At 55.9% G+C, this 18,338-nt stretch overlaps 1 protein-coding gene across 1 annotated transcript in view; it reads right to left on the reverse strand.

The window, feature by feature from the left end:
- SDK2 (sidekick cell adhesion molecule 2) overlaps window positions 1-18,338 on the reverse strand; it is a 265,790-nt gene that overhangs the window by 124,232 nt on the left and 123,220 nt on the right. The window contains exon 2 of the mRNA XM_049637694.1: window positions 15,891-16,050. Coding sequence (XP_049493651.1) covers window positions 15,891-16,050 — 160 coding nt within the window. The remainder of the gene's footprint in view (window positions 1-15,890; window positions 16,051-18,338) is intronic.

Consider the following 18,338-nt stretch of genomic DNA (forward strand, 5'->3'; position numbering starts at 1 on the left):
CTTTTGTTTCGTGTGTCCCTAATGAAGTTTTTGAAGGTCGTTCCCTCGCCCCCATTTCCCCCATTAGCCTGTGGTTTTTACTGCGTGATTTTGCACGGCGGGGCGGTTTTTACACGTGAACAGAACTGATTGCCAAGCGCTTCACATGGCGTCTGACACTTGGGAACCACTCAAGAAACGCGTCCGGATGTGTTTCCTGTTACCGTGAACCGTTCCACCCGGCCTGGAGTGCCCACTATGTGCCAGGCACTGGGTTAGTGTGAGCAGCGGGCATGGCGGTAAGAACAGTAAGACCGTGAGTCTGTGGTGTTGTGCTCCCGTCAGCCACTTGTGTTTAGACGAAGATGTTTCTGCCACCGTCATACCCTGCTTGGAAATGCATGGCTCCCCAGTTCTACTCTGAGTCCATTCTGTACCCATTGCTACCCGCCAAGACAATGTGCTGCTCCTGGGAGCTAAACATTGGCCCCTGGGCATCTCTGAGTCTCAGAGAACAGAAGTGAATAGGGACTTGCTCGTCTTTGAGCAGGAGGGACTTTGTGAGGGCCCCTTTAACCATCACAAGGGATAAGGGCTAATTCGCACTGAGGAGGCGGGGCGCACGTGTGTTAGAAGCACTAATTTGGAGGGGGGAGCTCTAGATGGGCACTGAGTGCGGGCGATGGTGTGAACCCTGCCAGGCTCTGCCCAGCTGAGCCCTGCTCCCTGGCCTTCACCAGGCTCCTGATTTCCCCAGGCCAGATGTTTGTGGGATTAATGAATGTTGATAAGGCTGGAGGATGAACCACAGTCTCCCCGGGGGTCCCTGCAGCTTGCCTGGGCGGGTCAGGTGGAGGGAAGCTGGGAGGAGGCCTCCCCGGCCATCCTGAGTGCCTGCTGCTGGGTAGTGCAGCAGGGCGGGGAGGGGGGCACGTGATGAGATGCCCACTGGGTTCCTCGGGTGGACCTGCTTCAAGGTCACGGCTGATGTTCTACCTGAGGCAAGGCTTCACTGCATGTCTCCTCTCCAAGTCCCAAGGCTCAGGCACCGGGCAGGGAAAGCGTCTGAGTCCTGTGCCCTCCCCCAGCTCCTGGCTCTGGGTTACGTCTCCCCCTGTGAGAGTCGTGGCTGCCCTCCCGCCAAGATCAGAAACCTGCACCCAAACAACCAGTGGGGTCGAACGCCGCGCTGGGGGCTTTGGGGGCAAAGGCTGTAAGCGCTGGTGGGCACTGGTGGAGGAGGAGGGTTTTTGACGGTCATTGTATGTGTGACCTTGGGCCAGTTGTCTGACCTCTCTGTGCTTCCACATCCTCGTCTATAAGACAGAGATAATGATAATACTAATTAGTAACAATAATATAAACCAGGCGCTATCTTAAGTGCTTTGTATTATGGTATTGCACTCGTCCCTCATTAGCTACTCTGTGAGGTCAGAATCCATTTTATCCAAATTTGGCAGATGAAAAAAAGCTGAGGAAACCAAGGCACAGAGAGGTTAAGTAATCTGCCCAAGATCACACAGCAGGTGGCAGAGCCCCAGGAGGCTGCCTCTAGATTTTGTGCTCTTAACCATCACGCTGTAGTCCCTCCCTGCGGGCACACTGTGAGGGTGTCATGAGATGGGACCTGGAAAGGACTTAGGACAGGGCTGTACGTGAGGTGTGCCACAGCTCGCTAAGAGTTAGCTGCCACGGGGGTTATTAATGTTATTATTTTTCACCTAGCCATCTGTCCCGCGAGGAGGGAGCACTGCCCTCGGTCCTCTCTAACAGCCCCTAAACCCAGCGCCCGAAGCCCACTCTTCCCCGTCAAGTCCTTGCCCAGCAAGCCAGTCGGGGAAGCAGTGGCAAGGTCGGGGCTCCATGGCATCTCATGTTAGGAGCTGTGGTGGTAGATGCCCTGAGCCCTGGGGCCCTGAGACACCTCTCCTCCCCATCCTCGTGAACACCTGCTCAGACCCCAGGCAGCTAGCTCTGCAAACAATCCCACCGGCCCCGACTTTTCTGGCCTTTGTCCAGCATGACTCATTGCCATCTCTGCCCGTTCCCTTTGGGTTTTCCAAAGTCACCCTCGGAGGTGACTTCAGGGAAACTTAGTGGGGGAACCAGGCCAGAACTGTGTTAATGAGGCCCTGAGGACCCGCCTGTGAGCTGCCATCTGGAAAAGGTAATCTGTGCCGACTGCCAGGCACCGGCTGGATCTGAGTGGAGGTTGGGAGACTCGAGAGCACGGCCCTAATATTTTGCAATGGCTCCAATCCCAGGCTGCCCTTGTGACTTGCTTTCACCAATAGAATCTGGTGGCACATTCCAAAGCCCAGGCCTCAAGAGCCTTGCAGCTTCTATATTCACCTCTCAGACCACCAGGCCCCCAAGACCACTAGGCCATGAAGGATGGTAAGCCACAGGAAGAAAGGCCTGTACCACAGCTGTCCAGCCCAGCCCAGGCCAGCCCAGGCCAGCCCAGGCCAGCCCAGCCCAGCAGATGGCCAGCAGAGAAATGATAAATCATGGTTGTTTAGCCAGGAAGTTTTGGGGCGTTTTTCTGGGCAGCAATAGGTAACTGACTGGAGGCTGGGGCCGGGAGCAGGCTGGGCATGCTCCTGTGGGCAGAGGCTCCCCAGCTCTGTATGGTTCCCTAGGGGTCAAGGGTAAAGGAGCAGGTGCAGACCTCCACGGTCTGCTCAAGATCTTTGGTGAGATGATCTCTTTTGGTCACCCTTCCCCCATTCTGCAGGAAGAATGGCCTCTCCATTTCCTAAGCCCTGGATGATCCCCACCCCCCCCCTCCCTGCTGACACTGAGCCCCCAGAGACGCCAGTTGGAGCTGAAACTCCTGTTCCCAACCCCCACCCCTCCTACCACTCCCAGGAGGCTCTGTGGGGCAGGAGACTTGGGCAGCCGGCTGGGAGCAGGTCTCTCCCTTGGCCAGAGTGGGAAATTCAAAGTCACAGACACCTCGGTACCCTATGAGCCAGAGGGCAGAAAAGCGGGCCATTGCAGCGACTTCTCTTGATGGGGACACAGACACAGGGCAGAGACCGCTTGAACCCTTCCACACAGAGAAATCCCACACATGGGCCAGAAAGGGGCTCTGAGGGGTATGGGTGGGGAGAGGGGAGTCAGCCCCCAGGAAGTAGGGGTCATTACCAACTCCCCAGGCACCTGTCTAGACCATTTGCCTGCCTGAGCGCATAACTGAGTCAAGATCTAATTAGTTTCTGTGTCCTGGCTGAAAGCCAATGAGGGAGAGGCCCACAGGAAGATCTGGGGAGGGGGCGTTCTTAGGGCATGCTGGGGTCTCCAGTCCAGACGTGTGGGGAGAAGGAATGAACATCTCACACATTGGACTATCCCAGATAAAAAACATATGTGCCTCTGATGGACGCCACCCCTCCCTGCCTCCCTAAAGACCTTGGGCCGCACATGTCCACCCTACGCCCATCTCTGTGCACCGGTTCCCAGGGATTCAGGCCAGATTCAAATGTGTCAATTTCAGGTGATGAATGATCAAGCCCTTCCTAATTTGCATGTTAAGTTTCCTTGTGGCAGAAATAAATAGCCTCAGCTCATCAGAGAAGAGCTTTCTTGGGGGGGGCCTTTCATTAAAGCGGTAGTGAGCACTTCTCCAGCGTGTTCCGTCCCGTACTGTGGGGGGTCTGGGTCCCCAGGCCACCTGTCCCAGGGCTGCTGGGACGGGTTCTGGAGAATCTGTCAGTCACTGCCAAGTGGGAGGAGGGGAGGGTGGGGAAGAGAGGGCGTGGCTTGTGTGCACACACCTGTGTGTTCTAGAATGTTCCGGCAGTGAAGCTGGCAGCCGGTGCACATCCCTGGCCTCATCCCTAATTTGCAGCATAACCCTGGATGTGTTAACTTTACCCCTTGGGTGTCAGTTTCTGCATCTATAAAATGGGAAGTGTAGTTACTGCTTTGTGGGTTCCTCGGGCCGCCTGTGGGCGTGACCCACCGGGACGCTGGTGAGTGAGCACACACCATGGGCGCCCGTGTGATGGGTCCTGCGGGTGGCCCGTGCGTGGGCTGTGGTGGGACACCCAGAGCTGTGCCTACCTACCATGTCCGCAGAAGAAAGACAGCAGCTTCTCTCTGCCTGCCCCAGCTTCGGGGGAACCCATGATGCCTGGAATGTCCTCCCTGCCCCCCCGCCCCTGCAAGGGCTCTCGGGGCCATGACTCCTCAGGGTGGTGCTCTGAAGCCGTGGGGACACTGGGAGAACTCAGAAGACATCCAAGGGCAGAGAGAGGGGAGGCCAGAACCGCCTCCCCCAGCACAGGGCATCCCTCCCACCTCCTGAGGGGTTCAGCCTGATGAGGAAAACGTCACCAAATCAACCTGGATCCTGGAGTCTTTGCTCTCTACCAGACCAGAACTCTGCACAACTGGGTAGCCCGGTCAGACCCCAGCAGCCCCGGATGCTGGTGCAGGGAGCCTGGGTTTGAATGGCAGCTCTGACCCTCCCACCCGGTCTGGTCCCTGAGGAAAGTCACTTTCGTCTCCTGGCTACGGAGAGTCCCAGCTGCAGGATGGAGGGCTCAGCCTAGATGCCAACCGGGCCATCGTTCTGTGGCCGCGTGATGGTGTCACGGCTCCGGGCTTGTGCCCCCACCTCCCCGAGGCCTCAGCTGGGTTCCAGCGAGGTGACACCCACCACGAGTCTCTGGCCCTGGCGGGAGTGGGGGGCCCACTTCCTCCCCAAGCCAGGACCCATTAGTGAGGATGTGAGGAGACAGGTTGCTATGGAAACTGAGACAGCCAATGTTTCTGAGACTTTTGCTTCTTGTTTCCCTTTTCCCCCTTACATTTCGAACTTATTCATCTTAATTGACATAATTATTGCCGCGTCAACCTGAGGCACAGGGAGCCAGCTGTGCCCCTCGCTGCCCACTACCTGCCCTGACCCTGCGGGGCTCTCTCCCTGTCGCTTCTCTCCCGGCTTCTCCTGTCACTCACCAGCAATCCCCCGTGGCCAGGAAGAAGCTGTCCCAAAGCAGGGGGAGGCCCCCACCCCAGCGATCCTGGGCCCCTGTGGGGACAGGGGTCATGGCCGCTCCAGGTAACTGAGATGCCAGCTTGTCTTCCAGCCCAAGCTCCTCACCTAGAGCCGACTAGGACTCCTTATTTACACCTCGGGAGCGGACCCTTCTGCCCACTGGGTAAATGAACTTGGGTCTCTCCGAGCCTCCATATTCTCATCTGTGCAATGGATCTGTCCTACCTGCCCGTGCATCCCATGCCCGGGGAACAAATGGAGCGTGGAAGGAAAGCAGTTCTATTGCAACAGGAAGTCCCATCGATTTGGACCGGGTGGGGGGAGGAGAGACCCCCCCCCCCACCCACAAGGGGCTGGAGGGTGGCCAGCCAGTTCCACCCTCATGTCCCCCAATGCCAAGCCAGCCGCCGACTCTAGGGTGTGGGACTGGACGCCTGCTCGCACCCGGGAAGCTCTGGTGGCTCCAGCTGGGAGAGTCTGGGCGGGGGGGCGGCACCGGCACGTTGCTCTCGACCACTGGTTCTCAACGGGGTGGATGTGGCCCTCTAAGGCACACTTGGTGGTGCTGGAGACATTTCTGGCTGTCACATTTTAGGGAGGGGGCTACTGGGATGTAGTGCGTGGAGACCAGGGGTGCCGCTAACCCCCGCTGCCGTCCACGCGGCAGTCCCCACGACAAAACGCGATCTGCCACCAATGTTAACAGTGCCCGGGCTGAGAAACCCTGCTCTGGTCAGGGTCTTCCTCGTGGGTGGCACAGGGTATCGTCTGGGGGGTCCCTCTAACCCTGCTCCCTCCCCCATCGTTGAAAGCCGGCCCTGTGTGTGCAGGCGCGGGGCTGGCTGGGCTCCCTGCACCCCTCCTCCCTTCCCGGGCTCCGGCGGAGCGGGAGGGGGGCCTCTGGGTCAGGGGAAGGACAGCACGCTTGGCTGGGGGCCTCTTTCTCCTCCCAGCCCACCTCCCCCATCCCTCCCCGAGGATTACGACATTTCTAAACTCGTTAACTTTTAATTACTACCTTCCCTCTGCCTGAGTACACTGGCTCCAGGCCACGTACATCTCTATTAAAATTCAATTTATGCCCATCATAACTAATTCCTGCACTTCAGCTTCCTCACCGGCAGCCTTCAATTTTCAGACAGGATGTCCAAACTCATGGCCAAATCAGAGTTTATCTCCAAAGAGGCTGGCAATGGGGTTGGGGGGGAGGGGAGGGTCTGGCTTTGTTGAGGAAGAGGGGTCCGGAGCCTCCTACAAGCACTGGGAGGAGAGTGTGGCCAGACAGAAGGAGGCGGGGACAGCCTGCCCCGCGGTGTGGACATGGGTGGGTGGTGTTCGCTTGGTGGCCTGGAAGGCCGCCATTTCCACTTACACAGCCATCGATGACCAGCCACCCTTCCATACACTTAACCTTCCATGACACTCATGACCCTCCGGGAGGTAGCCTATAATAACTGGTGTTATTATTCCCATTTAACAGACTGGGCAGCTGAGGCAGGGCTTAAGTCATTTGCCCAAAGGCATACACTGAGTCACAGTCAAGACAGGGACTCCTACTGGGGGGGATGCTCGCACTGAGCCTTGGAAGCTCAGGCAGCAAAAGTGAGTGAGGACAGTGCAGGTCACTGGGGAGAGGTAAAGGCAGGTGGTCCTGAACAGTAGACACCATCAGGAGAGGACTCATTCCGCCCATTAGCCAAGGACGTGGGTGAGGGAGGAGACTGGGAAGAGGGGCAGGACCAGGGCACACAGGGGCCTGAGGCGCCCTTGACCCAAATCCTCCAAAGACTGCCCGCCTCCTGCAGGACGCAGCCCAGAATGTCCCTCCTGGCAGTCGTGATCCTTCCTCCGCCATTCTGTGCCGGCCGTGTCTCCCTGATCGCAGGGCAGCATCGCTGGCCCAGTCTCGCCCCCCCGCCACGTTCACATCCTCCCCTTCACTGGCTCCTCATCCAGCCCCCCTCACTGTCCCTAAGCTCCCCTATGTCCCTACAGCTAGCTGACCGTTGTTAGTGTCCCACAGCCGTCGACACACAGCCGGCCACTCGGTCCTTCTCAAAACCCCCTCCCCGTTCTGTGACACCCTGATCTCCGTCTTGGCCTCTTGCTTTCATTCCGTTGGGCAGGTTCCCACCTCTTTTGTTTATTTGCTTTCGGGGGCCCTGGGGCTCTTTCCTCCGCGCTACGTCTGCTCTCTCGCCCTGCCCGTTCCCACGGGGTCCGCTGTCACGCTGATGTCAGTGATCCCTAAGTCAAGATCTTCAGCTTGGGCTTTCCTTCCCCACCCCAGGCACGCGTATCTTCCTCGCCTGCTGGATGCTGCTACCCGGTGTTTCTCCACGCACCCAAGGGGAGCACGGAGACTCCCCACGGTGTCCCTGCTTTTCCAGGGTTTCTTCCACCAAGTCCCTGCCTCTCCACCTGCCTTCCTCCCTCACCCGCACATCCAGCCCCTCATCACGTCTGCTCAGTTCTGCCTCCTGGATATGTGTCAGACCCCTCCGCTCCTCCGCTCCCCACTGTCTCCAAGATGGCCCGGCCACCCGCCTCCCATCACCCCTGTCCACCCTGGGGGTTCGCCTGTCCTCCTCCAGTCCACTCTCCGCCCCGGTGCCTGGCTACAGGGTTTAGAAATGGACACCTGATCATGGCCCTTCTCTGTGAAAAACGAGTCAAGGGCCCCACACAGCTTTTGGCCTAAGAGAAGAGCTCCCCGGGAGCACCAGCGAGCCCCGACTTGACTGACCCTGGCCGCTTCTCCAGCATCCTGACCTCCTGTCCGTGCCAGCTTTCTTTCAGTTCCTCTGTCTGCGCACACGGCTGTCTCCAAAGCCCCACTTCTGCCTCTTCTAGCTCTGCCTAACCCTGCTCATTCTCAGCGTCCCCAGTGACACCTTCTCCGACCTGTCCTTCACCTTGATGGCGCTTGTCGAAACTGGAGTCCGGCATTACGTGAAGAGTTACTGAGTGCTGTTTCCATCCCGCACTGCACACTCTATGGGGGTCAGGGCTCCCCTGTCTTATTTAGCACCCAATGTCTACACTCCAGGGGAGCTCCACCCGTTCACTTCCCGTCCCGCCAATGCCTCTTCCCCTCCGGATTCAAGTTCGATATCTTCCACAAGCTGCCCCCAACTTCTCTAGGCCTTTACACCTGCTGTCCCTCCTCAGTCTGGGTGCACATGAGCCACGAGTCCTGCTCCTCGGCTAGAATAAATCTTTCCCAAGGGCGGTGGGAAGGGCGGGGCTGGCACTGCCTTTCCTGACTGTCCTCCTTGACCAGCTGTGTGCCAGGTGGGCAGAGAGTCCCAGATCCGTGCCTTGCGACTGAGCAAAGTAGCATCCCCCGATGTTCCTCCATCAAACCTGGAGGGAGAGGATCTGGCTCTCATCTTGGTTCAGAGACTTCAGTCTTGAAGCCCCACGTCCCTCCCTACTAAGACGACTCTCCTGTAGGAGCTGCTGATGCACGGGGATTGAGAACAGGTGCCTACGGGAAAGGGGCTGGCGCACGGCCTGGCATGGGGTACATGGTCACTTGAAGCGTTCGTCATCAAGAGTTAACACACGTGAAGTCCTTGAGACGGGGCTGGGCCCACGTAAGCTCCTTGTGTTAGCTGTGACTAGTTCCCCTGCACTGGTTTAGGAGGCTGGCGGGGGCCATCCCCGGAAAGTTGAGCCCTGCAATGCTGCCACTGTTGGTGGGGGAGACAAACACAGCAAGACAGCTTGGAGCAGAGGGTGGGATGCAGGCTCGGGGTCCAAAAGACCCTGGGTAAAACCTGACTTCCCAGGTCTGGCTGTGTGACCTCGGGTAAGTTGCTGAATCTCTCTGAGCTGGGACTCCCAACTAGGAGGTGGAGATAATAATAGCGTTAATCTCTCAGAACCGCTGTTAGTTAGAGGTTGGCTCAGTTCTGGGCACCCACGTGGTATATGCTCCAGCACCTGCCAGGAGCCCGCTGGCCTCTGCATCCTTGGCCTCGGCCGCCTGCTCCCACTTCTAAGGGGAGGCCAGAGGACAAGCCAGAGACAAAGCAGCTGGCCCGGAGAGTTTCTCTTCATCCTCTTCTCTGAAGAATTTCAAAGGCTGCAGCTGCCCCCCATGTGTCCCCTGCTTTGTGCCCATAGCGAGGGCTGCGGCATGCGTGGGTCTCTGCCTCAGCCACGGGGCTTTCTTCTCTCTGCCGCTGAGCCCGCGGGCAGTGCCCTGACACCACAGCTCCCCCACAAGGGACATCAGCCTGGCCGTGGGGCTGGGGACGCAGCCTGGGGCTGGCCAGTGTCCTGCCTGGCTCTTCTGAGCTTCCCCTCCACACACCTGCTCTTCTCCACGCCAGCCAGGGGCCAGCCGGGGCCTCAGAGTCCGGACTCGGCCTCCACTCGTCTTACCTCCTCACGCCTGCTCATCTCAGGGTCTGCGGGGCCCCTGGCTTCCTGCCCTCTCAGGGCAGAGGAATGGCGCACGGTGACAGGACCGTGGCAGAAGGAGCCCCGTCAGGACCCCGTGTGCGTCTACACAGGTGGGACAAGAACCCACACGGGTCACACAGCCTTCCTGGATCTGCCACTTGCTCTCTTCATGACCCCAGGCAAGTTCCAGAACTTCTCCGAGCTCCAGTCTCCTCATTTTGCAAAATGACGGTAATAACACTCACCTAGTGCTGCTGTGAGATGATGTATGTTCAGTTAACCATGCGTGGGAATCTAAGTGTGTGTGTGTGTGTGTGTGTGTGTGTGTGTGTGTGTGTGTGGGTTGTCCCCAGCCACACAGTTCTGGCTGGTTCAGTGGATGATGCAAAGTGAGGCAGAATTGATTCGACTTGGGGAGAGGGCCCTGGAGGGTGGAAGGCGGGGAAGAGAGGGCAGAGGAGGGGTGCCGAGGGGAGGGAATAGGGGAGAGTGATCTGAGGGAAGAGACTCCAGGGGCAGCACAAGAGGGCCTGACCTTCATGAGCTACCAGCCCACCCAGTCAGGAAGTTAGGCTAACAGGCCAATGTGCTTCACCCAGACATAGACTCACGATGGTTAAACAAGAGCCTGAAGGAATCACACCCACCCACCCAACTACCTACCCACCCCCCCACACGTGTGCGCATGTACAGAGGCTAACAAACACATTAGAGCGTATACTTCCAAGTAAGTATTGTGTTCAACCTCCTCCCACCCACCCCAACACACACCAAGAGCCACTGTGAGAGGCCGTGCACCTGTCCCACTGGTGGAGGGGTGGCAGTGGGGGCAGTGCCCAACCCTTTGGGACGGTCTTCCCAGGCAGTATCCCACCCACATGGGAAAAGAGATCTCATTTCCTCAGAGTCTGATAATGCTTTATACCCACAGCGGTACCCCGAACTCTCAAACTGGGAATTCAAGGCTGGCTTCAAAACCAGCCATGGTTTACCAAAAACCATGGTAACATATGTCACCAACAAGGGGCTCTCACAGCACTTGACCACAAAAAGAGCTCTAAAGAGGGTCCTGGACCATAACAGTGTCATCGGACAGGTGCACAGAGCCCCCATGACCACCTAGGAGGAGATGTGCTCGCTTGCACACAAGGTCCCGAGGTCCGGCTGGTTTGTTACCAGATCTGTCCTGCTATTCTACTGAGACAAACACTTTGTATAATCCTAGCAGGTGCTGTTTATTTCATGCCTGTTGCAGCAGGGACTGGGCTTGTCCCGTAGAATCTCACTGAATTCTTACTGGAACTTTCTAGAGTGGGCATTACTGCTCCCGATTCCGAGAGGCAGGGTGGCTAATTCCGCCCAAGGCCCAGAGCCAGGAAGTGGTAGGAGGGTGACTGTATTCAGGGGGCCCAACTCTGAGGTCCATGCTATTTCCATTCTGCCCCCCACGGTCATTCGTCCTCAGAAGGATGCGGCAGGCTTTCCTTCGTGTGGGTGTCACACACGTGCACACACGCCACGGCCATTCTGTTTCAGATCCCACTGAGAATGAAGGCCGGTGGAGAGTGGATGTGAATGCAACGTTGTTCCTTTGGAGACGGAGTAGGAAACATAGTGGAATTTATGGCGGCACTTCCAATCTTATTTTCTCTCAACTTGCTGAGTAAATTCAGCCATCTTTCTGCCTGAAAATTGGATATTATCACCCAACTCAAGCCCTGGGGTTCGCAAGAGACTAGGAAGTTCTCAGCGGCAAGCGGTGGTGGGAGAAGCAGGGGATAAGCCGGCCAAACTCCTCTGGGTTGCAATTTTCAGTATGCATTTATTTCAAAGGTGAATCCGGTATATTTTATTGAGCCAAAAAACAAGAAAGTGCTAGAAATCCAATAGCGACATGTCAAAAAGACGCAGGATCCAGCTCGAGGAAGCTCCACGGGCCGATTATGGGTTACTACGGAGCATCAAAGTGAAGAATGACAGGGATAGATTGAAACACACTGAATGAGAAAAATAATCCATCAGTTCCTACTGATGCTAAATTATTTTAAAGGAAGGTGAGAAAGGGAAGATCCTTTTTATAAAAGAATGACAAATTGGGCATGCAAGCTGGTGCAGCCACTCTGGAAAACGGTATGGAGGTTCCTCAAAAAACTAAAAATAGAACTACCCTACGACCCAGCAATTGCACTACTAGGCATTTACCCAAGGGATACAGGTGTGCTGTTTCGAAGGGATGCGTGCACCCCCATGTTTATAGCAGCACTATCAGCAATAGCCAAAGTATGGAAAGAGCCCAAATGTCCATCGATGGATGAATGGATAAAAATGTGGTGTGTATATATATATATATATATATATATATACACACACACACACACACACACACACACACACACACAATGGAGTATTACTCGGCGATCAAAAAGAATGAAATCTTGCCATCTGTAACTATGTGGATGGAACTGGAGGGTATTACGCTAAGTGAAATTAGTCTGAGAAAGACAAATATCATATGACTTCACTCATAGGAGGACTTTAAGAGACAAAACAAATGAACATAAGGGAAGGGAAACAAAAATAATATAAAAACAGGGAGGGGGACAAAACAGAAGAGACTCATAAATATGGAGAACAAACTAAGGGTTACAGGAGGGGTTGTGGGAAGGGGGAGGGGCTAAATGGGTAAGGGGCACTAAGGAATCTACTCCTGAAATCATTGTTGCACTATATGCCAACTAACTTGGATGTAAATTTAAAAAAAAAGATTACTCCCCCCCACCAAAATGACAAATAAAAGTAAAAGGAAAGATAGAAGTAGAAAATCTGCTTATCACAACCACAAAGGTAATAACTGATTCAGGTTAGACTCCTCAGTGGATACTCAACCACCGAGTGAGAGATTTCTGGGGAGGAGAAGAGTCACAGTTTCGAGTTATCCCTCAAAGGGAAGGGGCGCCTGGGTGGCTCAGTCGGTTGAGCGTCCGACTTCGGCTTGGGTCATGATCTTGCAGTTGGCGAGTTCGAGCCCTGCGTTGGGCTCTGTGCTGACAGCTCAGAGCCTGGAGCCCACTTCTGATTCTGTGTCTCCCTCTCTCTCTGCCTCTCCCCTGCTCATGCTGTCTCTCTCGGTCTCAAAAATAAAGATAAACATTAAAACACACACACACACACACACAAAACAAACAAAAAAACAAAGGGAAAACGATACCTCCAGACCTTGACAGTGGAGAAATCTGGTGCAAATCACCTTGACCAGCTGATCAAACGTAACCTCACCAATAATGGGGCAAAGTGACAGGAAGTGTCTTCAGGTATGAAGCACGAAGGACTCACATCTGGGTAATTTTCTTGCCAAGAAGGTTTAACCTGAATCTAATCAGGAGGATGTAACTGGACAGATCTACCCTAGGGGACATTCTGCAAAACTGGCTGAGCTCTTAGAAATGTCAACGCCATGAAAGGTAGCAAGAAACAATGAGGGATAGTTCTAGATTTCAGGAGTCTAAAGAGTCATTACAACCACATTTCATGTGTGGTCTTTGATGAGATCTTGTATCAAACAATAATAAAAATGGCCACAAAGGACATAATTGGGACAGAGGTATCAATGTGAAATTTTCCATTCTTTTTTTTTTTTTAAATTTAAAATTTTTCTTTTAAGGCGGGGGGTAGAGGGGTAGAGGGAGAGAGAAAGAGAATCTCAACCATGCTCAGCACAGAGCCTGATGCGGGGCTCAATCCCTTGACCCTGGGATCATGACCTGAGCCCAAATCAAGAGTCGGACGCTCAACTGACTGAGCCACCCAGGCGCCCCTCGCTGTGAAATTTTCTGAGTGTGAAAATTGCACATTGGTTCTATAGGGCAATGCCTTATTCTCGGGAAATTCTACTTAGGGGTGAAGTGACATGATGTCTACAACTAATTCTTTTCCTTTCCTTTTTTTTTTTTAAGTTTATTTATTTATTTTGAGAGGGGAGGGAGGGGCAGAGAGAGAGGGAGACAGAATCCCAAGCAGGCTCCACGCTGTCAGCGCAGAGTCTGAGGCGGGGCTCACTCGAACTCACAAACCATGAGCCCAAATCAAGAGTCGGATGCTCAACCGACTGAGCCACCCTGGCGCCCGGAGAAGAGACCTTTCTTATGGGCACAGCACATATTTGATTAGAACAAAATCCCGACCGACTTGTACTCGGGCACCCGGTGGCTGCCGTGCCGTCACGGCCAGCCTTCCTGGGTGAGGAGGCAAGGGGATGAGTTTCCCCCCCGGACGCGTGTTTGCGTCCCCCTGAAATTTTCACCCAACCAAAACTCTGAAACAGAACACAGCTCACCCACAGACAACGTAAGAGACGGAGCCGACCCCCGTGCGGTCAAAAATCCACGCGTGACTTCTGATTCCCACGCCCCTCCAACTGAACTACTAAGACCTATGTTGGCCGGAAGCCTTCCCGATAGCATTAACCGTCAATTCTCACGTTATTTTGTACGCTATATGTATCACATACTGTAGTCTTCCAGGAAAGTAAGCCAGAGAAAAGAAAATGTTATTACGAACACGGTACGAAAGAGAAAATACATTTACAGTGCTGTGTGCGCTGTATTTATCAAAAACGCCCGTGTGTTAGTGGACCCGTGTGGCTCAGCCCATGCTGTTCAAGGCTCAACGGTATTTGCATTCCCCTCTCTGCTTTGTTTTCTAGAACCTGCAAAGCACACTTAGTAGAGGCTGCTTGGGATGCATAATAAGGAAGCTACGGTCACAGTCCTTCCTCAGCGAGAGGCTGGATGTAAAGAATTTCCAGCCCTGGAGCCGGACGACTTCTATTTGAAGCCCAGCTCAACCATCTGACCTTGGGGGAAGTGTTTAATGTCTCTGAGCCCCAGTCTGCCCATCTGTCGAATGGGAAAAATAACCGAACGTTCTCAAAAGATGGCTGGCAGGATTGAATGAGATAATCACACAGGGCGCACATAACGCCTGCCAGGTAGTTAATTCCTTTTCATTGGCAGTGATTCCGATGATCGTTACCATCATCAATAGCTGGGGCCCTGACCACTACCTGGACGCCTCCAAGACAAAGAGCTGTTTTCAGAGGAAGCCCGTTGCATCCATGGGCAAGTCTGATCCTTAAGCTGATCCTTAGCAGCTGTCCCTGTGTACCGTCCACACTGGCAGCCTAGCAGTCCCAACCCTCCTCCTCCTGCCAGAAGAAGTCAGGGGCAGGCTGGGAGGCCACTTACACCTGTGGTGTCAAAACTGCCCCAGGGACACCAGGTAGCAGCCAGGAGCGCTCTGGGTCCCCGGGTGCAAACCGCCACAGAGTCTGCTCAGGGGGACACCCCTGGTCTCCCTTGTGGGCTCCCTGGAGACCCAACGCCCAGAGTGGCCAGCACTGGAAGGCCCCCTGCTTCCTTGGCCTCTCACCATCTGGAGGGGAATGTGGTCCTCCTGTCCTGGACCCTCCAGCTCCCTCCTCTGACAAAGTGGCCACGTCCACCAGCCGATCAAGTCCAGGGTTGGGGCAGAAGGGATGAGGAAGGGGCAGGGTGGGGGGTTGTCGCCCTGAACTCTGGCCTCCCTGCTTGGCAAAGAAAAGGACGGTTCTCTGGAAAGGACAGATCGGCCAGTAATTAAGTACCGTCCTGTTATTTGCATTCTGGTCCCTGGCGGCAGATCTGTATCAACATCCCCAGGGCAAGACAATCTTGTTTCCCCAACAAAACCGATTATGCACATCAGGCCTGGGGATTAATCACCAGCCACAGGGGTGGGGAGGCGGTGAAAGCAGGTGGAGATGCCGGAGGGAGGAGGGAGGGATTGCCAGGAGGAAAGGCTGGAGGCCAGGCCGGGCTTGGGGGGCCCAGCTGCCCGTTGCTCATGCTTTTGGTGGCAATCCCCCTTCACTAAGACCCTGTGCCCCTCCCTCCTCTCCGTTCTCCCCATTTGGCAGTGTCCTGGGGAGGGAAGGGCCAGTCCAGAGTTCAGGGCACGGGCACAAACATGGAGTAGGGACAAGCCCAAAAGCCTTGGGCAGGCCACTTCCGTGCCCCCAAATACAAGACGTCCTTCCCTTACTGATCCCGGGTTGCTACATGCCCCACCTGTGTGTCGGATCCAAGCCCCCCCAGTGCTCCCCGGAGATAGCAGAGTTCTCCTGGGGGCTGGGGAGCAGGGGCTCTGGTCACAGGCATGACCACAGCCCAGCTGCTGGGAGTAAGCTCCCCGACCTCAATCCTTGTTGCATGAGCCACTCCGTCTGGCCCCCTGCCTAGACACCCTCCATTGGGCTCAGCAAGGCAGGGTCCTCATACTCCTGGGGCAGGGCTGTCTTCCCCCCTCCACCCCGACTTCCGCCACCCCAGCCTCCCAGTAGCACTGGTGTGGGAACCCCTGTCCCCCAAATGGCCACACGGGCCCCCCACCCTAGTTCCCCTTCAGGGCACAGCAGGGGCTCTGGCAGCCAGGAGGGAGGGGAGGGGAGGCTTGCCTGTACTCCAGCGAGAACTTGGTCAGCTCCCTGCTGTTGTGGAGCCACTTGAATTCCAGCGGCCAGCTGCCCTCGGCCATGCACGTGAGCACCAGGCGGTTCCCCTCCAAGTGCACCTGCGTTCGCACTGGCTCCGTCTTGAAATAGGGGGCCACATCATCTGTGGTAAACAGAGACACAAAGCCACAAGTTAGCACTGCTCACCTTCAGGTGGTTGTTCACGTGGTGCCCTAGCGCCCTGGGCAGACAGAGCAGGTGCAGCCAGCTAACTTGCTCAAGGTCACGTGGCCGGGAAGGACTTGAACTTGGGTCGGTTTGACTTCGGAGCTTGATCTTCAGAGGGAGTCCTCCACCCCTACCAACCAGTTCTCGGCCTTCTTCCTCCCAGACCGCGCCAGGCTCACGGCCTCTCCTGCCACCGCCCTGTTCTGGTGCTTTCTGTCGCTCTCCCCTCGAGATCCCCATCCACTGGATACCCTGTGATTCTGGGGGCACTTACTGCCCTTTGGTCAAAGGGAATATAAATGTCACAAGGAAACCGGGGGAGGGGTGGGTTGATACAAGTGTCGGGTGGCAGGGACGTCCTGAGTCCTGCCCCTAAGGCTGGGAGAGCCCGTCAGAAGCATCATGGGCAGAGTCCATCCGGCGGGCCCTCTCCACCGCCAGGTTGTTTGATCCTTCTGTCCTCTTACCCTCAGACTTGGCCAGAATTAGGTGACTGTGGTCTGCAGGTGGGTTCACATTCACGTCAAGGCCTCACCCTGGGTTCAAGTGCAGACCGACCACTCAGAGCACCAGCGATATACGTCTGGGGCCGGGTCAACTGGCATCATGCCCCCACCCTACACCCCAGGTCTGAATCTCATGAGTGCATAGCTTGTGATTACTGGGGAGGGGCCTTCCTTGAACCTCATCCCTGCTACCAGCTCTCTTTGTGGGGGCCGCTGGAGGGCAAGCCTGGGTGTGTACGGAGGGAGAGCCAGGGCAGGCAGGTATTGAGCCCCTCCCCCCCCACAATCTCTGCATCACTCCCGACAACCATCCTGCAGCTTACCGCCTTCCAAAGCCCTTCAGGAGGTCCTCTTTTGGGGGAGTGTGCTGGGGGAGTGGCACGCCCCCTGGTCCCCTGGTCCCCTGGTCCCCCGCCCACCTCCGGTGGCAGCAGAGGGGAGAGAGGCGAGCAGGCACCCATTTGCCCGCAGCCCACTCTGCTGAGGCAGCGGCTCTGCCTCTGTTTGACAAATGGGCACATTCGCACTTCAAAGGCACATTCCTATTCCCCAGCAGCGTTTGAGAGCCCTTTGAATTGTGTTTTTAAAAACCCTCTGTTAGTTCCTGTCATCACTCGTTTGTTTTAAAACAATAACACTCCTAGTGATTCAATCCCTCCGATGGCGATGAGGGGCTGATTCAGAGCCAGAACATCAGAGGGGGCGGGCGGGGCGGGCGCTTGCACACTCGCTCGTGCACACGTGTGCACACGCGCTCTGCACTCAGACCCCCTCACCTCCGTAACCCAGTTCACTGGGCAACCTGTTATCACGTCCGCCTGTTCCAGTTCAGTGCTCGGGCTCTCCGGGGCGCCTGCCTGGAGCCCAGCAACAGGAGCTGGGATGGGCTGATTCCAGCGGCTGCCCTGCCCGAGATAATGACTCTGGGAGGAGGAGGGCGGGGCTGCCCTTTCCTGAGAACCTGCTGGGTACCACCAAGCCCCGAGCATCCCTGCATCCCCCATCCCTAGTTATCCTCCCCAGGAAGCTTGGGAGGAACTGAGGCTCCTCTCCCCCAGCCCCTGCGTTGTGGTCCGCCCTCCCCCTGCTATCCGATACAAGGATTTGGGGGGGGGGAGGCCCTACCCAGCACTGAGCAATGTCAGGAGTGCAGCCAGCTGGTTTCCCTTGATAGGCCTGCCGTCTTCCAAAAGCAGGGGATGGCGGGGCGACTGGCAGTGCGGCAGTAAGGGGGAGGCTCCGACAGGGAAAGGATGCTGGGGTGGGGGGCAGGGGGGGCCAGCCGGGTGTGCACATGCACCCGTGTGCATTGTCTATGGGTCCTTGAGTCTCCGTGTGTATCTGTGTGTGTGTGTAGGTGTGTGCTCTTATGTGTGTATCTACGTGTTTGTGTGTTCAAGTGTGTGTCTGGGCACATGTATACGTGCGTTTACGTGCAGAGAGAGATGTCTGTGCCGTGAATGCACCAGTCGTTGACCCTGGGGAGCTTACTTATAACCTTTTTGCATTTCAATCTCCTAGCTGTAAACTGGGGGATACGTTTATTGTATCAAATGAATTAAAAAACGTAACGAGGTTAGAAACGGTGCCTGGCACACGCTTTAGGCACATGCTTTACTATTAAGCGTGTGGGCAGATGGGCAGACTACAGGAGGGAAGAGCTCATGCCCTGTTGGCAGGTACCGGCAGCACCTTTCACAGTCTAAGAGCTTGGATT

The sequence above is a fragment of the Panthera uncia genome, chromosome E1 (assembly GCF_023721935.1).
Source record: "Panthera uncia isolate 11264 chromosome E1, Puncia_PCG_1.0, whole genome shotgun sequence".
Classification (NCBI taxonomy): Eukaryota; Metazoa; Chordata; class Mammalia; order Carnivora; family Felidae; genus Panthera; species Panthera uncia.